General features: G+C 47.1%; 1 protein-coding gene across 1 annotated transcript in view; it reads left to right on the top strand.

Moving 5' to 3' along the window:
* The window catches only part of LOC307026875 (far upstream element-binding protein 3-like), a 20587-nt gene that overhangs the window by 6696 nt on the left and 6391 nt on the right, over positions 1-7500 (top strand). Inside the window, exons 5-6 of the mRNA XM_079695015.1 lie at positions 3604-3742; positions 6147-6307. Of these exons, the coding sequence (XP_079551141.1) occupies positions 3604-3742; positions 6147-6307 (300 nt within the window). The remainder of the gene's footprint in view (positions 1-3603; positions 3743-6146; positions 6308-7500) is intronic.

The following is a 7500-nucleotide window of genomic DNA, read 5'->3' as shown; positions in this document are numbered from 1 at the left end:
ACACTGTGTCTCAGTGGATCTTAATATTTAAGAACCTATTAATGTGTTATACCAGATTAACGGGAATAATCTCAGCTAACTGACGATACAAACCATTTTTACCAAAAGTCTCATAAGAAGCATCTCAATGACCCCTGAGCGAAAAATGCTAAAGCACTTTGGCACAGAACTCAAGATCAAAGTACCCTTATTACTTATCGTAGCTGCACAAACAAGATCTCCGATTAAAGCTGAGGTTCCACAGATTATTTAGATATATAGTGTCATCACTGAGTGATCCGTACTCTTGACAGGGGAAGCAAACACAGACATCACAACACGTACCTTTACGGAGCTTTTAGGGAGATCGTCTCACCGTAGCTGTTAATCTGATCAAAAGACGTGTTCAATGGCATTAAAACGAGAAACGCAGCTGAATCGTTTAATCCATAGGTTGATAACGTTTCTGTGGCTTTGAAACAATTGTTTATAATCCATAATTCCATTTTTATGTTAAAATCGGAGGGTAAAAGTTAGCTGCTAATGGTAGCCACCAGAGTCATCGCTGCTTCCGGTCTTGGCTATGCGTCAGTCTAACACACACACATTACCAAATAAGGACTATGAGGGAGTTCCCCTCGAGTCCATTGGCTCTGACGGTTAGAAAGAGATGTCACATGTCAAAATCCAGCTAAAAAATCCACCCAAATGGCCCCAGAAGAGGGTTGTTTTGCTAAATCTCTCTAAAAAGGTCAAATTTCACATCGTGAGGGGACACAGAATCGAGGGGTACCCTCATTATCACTCAATGATAGGAACTCTCAGAGATAATAACAAGAACAGACATTAAACATGTGGCGCTAGGTAGCTAGAAACGCTAACATGGCTCACCTGTGTGGCAGTCTGGTCAAAAGTGGTCTTCAATGGCATTAACACGATAAGCGCTGCTGAAGTGAATCCAATGTGTCGGAGTCCCTTTGAATGATTTCTGATAATCCATAAGCAATAAACCTGCTTTTCGGTTTCCAGATGTCAGAGCGAGAGATAGCTTCACTCTGGAGCAAAACTGCGTGCGCGAAGCCCCCACCTTTTTGTTTTACCATGTGTGTGAGTGGGGAGATTCCCCTTCGATTCTATTGGCTCTAACGCTCAGAAAGAGATGTCAATCACAAATCGACCAATGGGTTCTAGAGAAACGGTAAAACCCCCATTTCCACCCAAATCACCTCAGAGGTGGAGTTCTTTTTGCTGAACTTCTCTAAAAAGGTCAAATATCACTTGTTTTGCATCAATCTTGATACAGGGTACTTATTATATATTTTACTTTGGATTCCTAAAGCTTTTAGTCTACCTTACCATCATCCAAGGGTGGTTTTCACTATAAGTAAAACAGGATTTTTGGACGGACACTATAATTTACATTTTTTTACTATGTTCAATCTGAATTTTCTTTAAAATAAAAAACATCTATATTGATTCTGACTTTTCTACATCCAACTCACAGGTTTATCATTACTTTGAGAAAAAAGATTATTAATTTAACCCTTTTAGAAGATATGCTCATTTGTTCTGGGAATGTCATTTTCGAGCCTGAGACCTGAAAAACAGGCTCAGGGATAAACTGGTGGAGAAGCTGGGGTGGTGGTGGGGTAGAAGCTGGAGTGGTGGAGGGGTAGAAGCTGGGGTAGAAGCTGGGGTGGTGGTGGGGTAGAAGCTGGGGTAGAAGCTGGGGTGGTGGTGGGGTAGAAGCTGGGGTAGAAGCTGGGGTGGTGGTGGGGTAGAAGCTGGGGTGGAAGCTGGGGTGGTGGTGGGGTAGAAGCTGGGGTGGAAGCTGGGGTGGTGGTGGGGTAGAAGCTGGGGTAGAAGCTGGGGTGGTGGTGGGGTGGAAGCTGGGGTGGTGGTGGGGTAGAAGCTGGGGTAGAAGCTGGGGTGGTGGTGGGGTGGAAGCTGGGGTGGTGGTGGGGTAGAAGCTGGTGGTAGAAGCTGGGGTGGTGGTGGGGTAGAAGCTGGGGTGGAAGCTGGGGTGGTGGTGGGGTAGAAGCTGGGGTAGAAGCTGGGGTGGTGGTGGGGTGGAAGCTGGGGTGGTGGTGGGGTAGAAGCTGGGGTGGAAGCTGGGGTGGTGGAGGGGGTGGTGGTGGGGTAGAAGCTGGGGTAGAAGCTGGGGTGGTGGTGGGGTGGAAGCTGGGGTGGTGGTGGGGTAGAAGCTGGTGGTAGAAGCTGGGGTGGTGGTGGGGTAGAAGCTGGGGTGGTGGAGGGGGTGGTGGTGGGGTAGAAGCTGGGGTAGAAGCTGGGGTGGTGGTGGGGTAGAAGCTGGGGTAGAAGCTGGGGTGGTGGTGGGGTAGAAGCTGGGGTAGAAGCTGGGGTGGTGGTGGGGTAGAAGCTGGGGTAGAAGCTGGAGTGGTGGTGGGGTAGAAGCTGGTGGTAGAAGCTGGGGTGGTGGTGGGGTAGAAGCTGGGGTAGAAGCTGGGGTGGTGGTGGGGTAGAAGCTGGGGTGGAAGCTGGGGTGGTGGTGGGGTAGAAGCTGGTGGTAGAAGCTGGGGTGGTGGTGGGGTAGAAGCTGGGGTGGAAGCTGGGGTGGTGGTGGGGTAGAAGCTGGTGGTAGAAGCTGGGGTGGTGGTGGGGTAGAAGCTGGGGTAGAAGCTGGGGTGGTGGTGGGGTAGAAGCTGGTGGTAGAAGCTGGGGTGGAAGCTGGGGTGGTGGTGGGGTAGAAGCTGGTGGTAGAAGCTGGGGTGGTGGTGGGGTAGAAGCTGGTGGTAGAAGCTGGGGTGGAAGCTGGGGTGGTGGTGGGGTAGAAGCTGGTGGTAGAAGCTGGGGTGGTGGTGGGGTAGAAGCTGGGGTGGAAGCTGGGGTGGAAGCTGGGGTGGTGGAAGCTGGGGTGGTGGTGGGGGTGGTGGTGGGGTAGAAGCTGGGGTAGAAGCTGGGGTGGAAGCTGGGGTGGTGGAAGCTGGGGTGGTGGAGGGGGTGGTGGTGGGGTAGAAGCTGGGGTAGAAGCTGGGGTGGAAGCTGGGGTGGAAGCTGGGGTGGTGGAAGCTGGGGTGGTGGTGGGGGTGGTGGTGGGGTAGAAGCTGGGGTAGAAGCTGGGGTGGAAGCTGGGGTGGTGGAAGCTGGGGTGGTGGAGGGGGTGGTGGTGGGGTAGAAGCTGGGGTAGAAGCTGGGGTGGAAGCTGGGGTGGTAGAAGCTGGGGTAGAAGCTGGGGTGGTGGAGGGGTAGAAGCTGGTGGTAGCTTCAATAGAGCGGCATGTTTAGGAGAATGTGTTTGGTTGTTCGTAAGAGACGAGACGCGTGACGTGTTAATGTATCATTGGTGCTCGAGATTTTTTTTTCCTCAAAAAAACTAAACACCTTTTTCTTTAGTTCTGATAAAAAAGACAGAATCCAGACCTTTTTTTTTCAGAACAAAATAATTAAATAAAAGTATTGTCAGATATTTCCTGAAAAAATATAGATATTTTTTTGGGGGGATTTCTGAGGTTTTCAGAAAGAAAAACTCTAGAGATTTAGTTTTTACTAATTATGAGACTTTCAGGAAAAAAAATAATTTAAGAAAAATATATATTTTTCAATATTGTCAGAAAATGACTGTAAATGTCTGCATATCAAGTATAATGTATAATGTTTGTGCAGGAGCGTGACGGGTTCGGCTCGGCGCTGCGCAGCGGCAGGATCAGGGGCCGTGGTGATTGGACGATGGGATCCCCCGGGCCGCTACAGGAAGTGACATACACCATCCCCGCTGACAAGTGCGGACTGGTCATTGGCAAAGGTAAGAAACCTGCCTCAGTGTAAACAGGAGGTCAACATGAGAGAACGCTGATGACCAGAAATCAGGGTTTTCATTGGTTCTGATCCAACACTTTTTATATTTCATGTGGTATTTCTGTGTGTGTGTCCCTGAAGGCAGCATCTCTCTGGTCCAATAGGATTCCTCTGTGTGATTATCTCAGAAAACCATCTCTGTGTGAAACAGACGTTAGTTAATCAGGAGAATCTCAACACTTTGTGATTTCTGAAGCTACGATGTTAAAATCTCTTCAGCTTGTTACTTTATTTAAAGATATTCAGAAACCATTGACTTCCAGACTAACTAATGTAAAGGCTCCTCCTCCTCTTCCTCCTCCTCTTCCTCCTCTTCCTCCCTCCAGAATGACTCATTGTTTCTTATTTAATCTCAACGAGCTGTTGATGGAGTTTTTATGAGCTCTATCTGTGAGAGGTTTCAGAAGAGAAAGTGTGTGTGTGTGTGTGTGTGTGTGTGTGTGTGTGTGTGTGTGTGTGTGTGTGTGTGTGTGTGTGTGTGTGTGTGTGTGTGTGTGTGTGTGTGTGTGTGTGTGTGTGTGTGTGTGTGTGTGTGTGTGTGTGTGTGTGTGTTATTCATGAGCATTGTCCAATAGAAGGTCTCCTCTAACAATGGGGCACCAGACGCACAGAAACAGACCATATGGTGTCTAAACGTTGGGTACTTGACATTTCTGTTTCTTTTTGTGTCTTTTATTTTGAAAGCTGCTGCTCGACCCTCTTGACCTCCAAACACACACAGCGATGAATGGCTGGTGTTCTTAAGCGTTTTTTAAGTAGATAAAGAGCGGGGCTTGCTGTTCGCCATTGTTTTCTTTTAAAGGGTTAAAGCCCCTTCTTCCAGGCTGCAGAGACCCAGAAGCACACAGGCTTCTGCAGACCTGACGCTAACCACCTTTTCTGCGCTTTATCTAATACAACTTTACTTTTTTTTATTCAATTTGGAACCGACTTGTTCTATGCCCTAGTGTTACAGTATCTTGTTCGCTCAAGCTCAAGAGATTTTAGCATTTTGTTCTACGATATAAAATACGTCAGTAAATACCCCACTGGTGGATTGAAAAACGGAGGTTGCTAACAAGAGACTAAATGAGACGACTAAAAGTCACCACGCCAAACATTAGCCACCTTTAGCTTAGCGGTGGTGACGTGAAGTCATGTGACCGTGCTGTAGTTCCTTTAGAGCCCAACATTAGCCTCCTTTAGCTTAGCGGTGGTGGTGAAGTCATGTGACCGTGCTGTAGTTCCTTTAGAGCCCAACATTAGCCTCCTTTAGCTTAGCGGTGGTGACGTGAAGTCATGTGACCGTGCTGTAGTTCCTTTATAGCCCAACATTAGCCACCTTTAGCTTAGCGGTGGTGACGTGAAGTCATGTGACCGTGCTGTAGTTCCTTTATAGCCCAACATTAGCCTCCTTTAGCTTAGCGGTGGTGACGTGAAGTCATGTGACCGTGCTGTAGTTCCTTTATAGCCCAACATTAGCCTCCTTTAGCTTAGCGGTGGGGACGTGAAGTCATGTGACCGTGCTGTAGTTCCTTTATAGCCCAACATTAGCCTCCTTTAGCTTAGCGGTGGAGACGTGAAGTCATGTGACCGTGCTGTAGTTCCTTTATAGCCCAACATTGGCCGCCTTTAGTTTAGCGGTGGAGACGTGAAGTCATGTGACCGTGCTGTAGTTCCTTTATAGCCCAACATTGGCCGCCTTTAGTTTAGCGGTGGTGACGTGAAGTCATGTGACCGTGCTGTAGTTCCTTTATAGCCCAACATTAGCCGCCTTTAGCTTAGCGGTGGTGACGTGAAGTCATGTGACCGTGCTGTAGTTCCTTTATAGCCCAACATTAGCCGCCTTTAGCTTAGCGGTGGTGACGTGAAGTCATGTGACCGTGCTGTAGTTCCTTTATAGCCCAACATTAGCCGCCTTTAGTTTAGCGGTGGTGACGTGAAGTCATGTGACCGTGCTGTAGTTCCTCTATAGCCCAACATTAGCCACCTTTAGCTTAGCGGTGGTGACGTGAAGTCATGTGACCGTGCTGTAGTTCCTTTATAGCTCAACATTAGCCTCCTTTAGCTTAGCGGTGGTGACGTGAAGTCATGTGACCGTGCTGTAGTTCCTTTATAGCACAACATTAGCCTCCTTTAGCTTAGCGGTGGTGACGTGAAGTCATGTGACCGTGCTGTAGTTCCTTTATAGCCCAACGTTAGCTTTCTACTTCAGAAATCATAAAGTGGTGTTAACATGTGGAGATTATCCCGCTGAACTAAATGTGTAAGAATCATAAATGTTTGAGAGAGAGATGCTGCCTTCAGGGACCACCACAGAAACAGTACATCCCTGCCTCCCCGTATGTAACTGAACGATGTGTGTGTTGCAGGAGGAGAAACCATTAAGAGTATTAACCAGCAGTCTGGAGCTCACGTGGAGCTGCAGAGGAACCCCCCCCCTTCCACCGACCCCAACACCCGGGTCTTCACCATCAGAGGCTCCGCGCAGCAGATGGACCTGGCCCGGCAGCTCATCGACGACAAGATCGGGGTACGCAAAACAAACGCACCTGTAACGACACGCCGTCAAACCATGTTCTCTGCTAACAGATCTGCAAACAAGTCATAAAAACAGTAGATCTGTAGGAAAATAAATGAACAATAGAAAGATATAAATAAAGGAATAAATACGACTGGACAATTATAATAATTCGGGACAGGAAAACATAAGACCACTAAAGTAAGTGAAGAAGTCAATTCATTAAAACTAATGAGAATAAAAATAGGGGACATTTTTTTTAACCATAGAGAATTAAATACAATTAATAATTGATATATAAGTAAGTACAAAAATAATAATTATGAAAAGGATATATACTTAAAGGTGACCCTTTGTACGTCTTGTACACATGAATATGTGTCCCCGGTGTTCCAGGGAACTCACCAAGTGTCAGAAAACACAACCCTCTCTATTTTCCTCCATACCCAAATCTCTAAAAAAGGGGCTGCAACGGATCTGATCCAGACTGATCCAGATTTGAACACTTCTATGACGTCACAGAAGTGGCGCTACGGCTATTGGGCCAACTCCACCAATCAGGAGGAGACAGCCACGGACATTGCCGTTGGAAAGTGCTGGAGACGCTGTAGTACATATGCCAGGCCTGTAGATGGTGCTGTTCTCACAGAATCAGCCCATGATGCAAAGACAGTGTTACATTGAGAGAAATGAGGAATGGCTAAAATGCATGATCTGTTTGGTATTTTTTAAAAATAAAAAGTATAAATGTCTTATATAGGTATGGACCTACACTATATTATTCACATATAGCACGATAGGTCCACTTTAAACTATAACAAATAAATAGCTCAGACGACAAGATCGGGGAACGCAAAACAAACGCACCTCTCAGGACAAACAGAAAGAAAATAAATGAAAGAGCAGAACACGTTTGAAATATATAAGAATTAATGCACACACACACACACACACACACACACACACACACACACACACACACACACACACACACACACACACACACACACACACACACACACACACAGTCACACAGTCACACACACACAGTCACACAGTCACACAGTCACACACACACACACACACACACACACACACCGTCACACACACACACACACACACACACACACACACACTGTCACACACACTGACACACACACACACACACACACACACACTGTCACACACACACACACACACACACA

This window comes from Notothenia rossii (assembly GCF_949606895.1).
Source record: "Notothenia rossii genome assembly, contig: scaffold_474, whole genome shotgun sequence".
NCBI lineage: Eukaryota > Metazoa > Chordata > Actinopteri > Perciformes > Nototheniidae > Notothenia > Notothenia rossii.
This window is presented reverse-complemented; position numbering and strand designations above follow the sequence as displayed.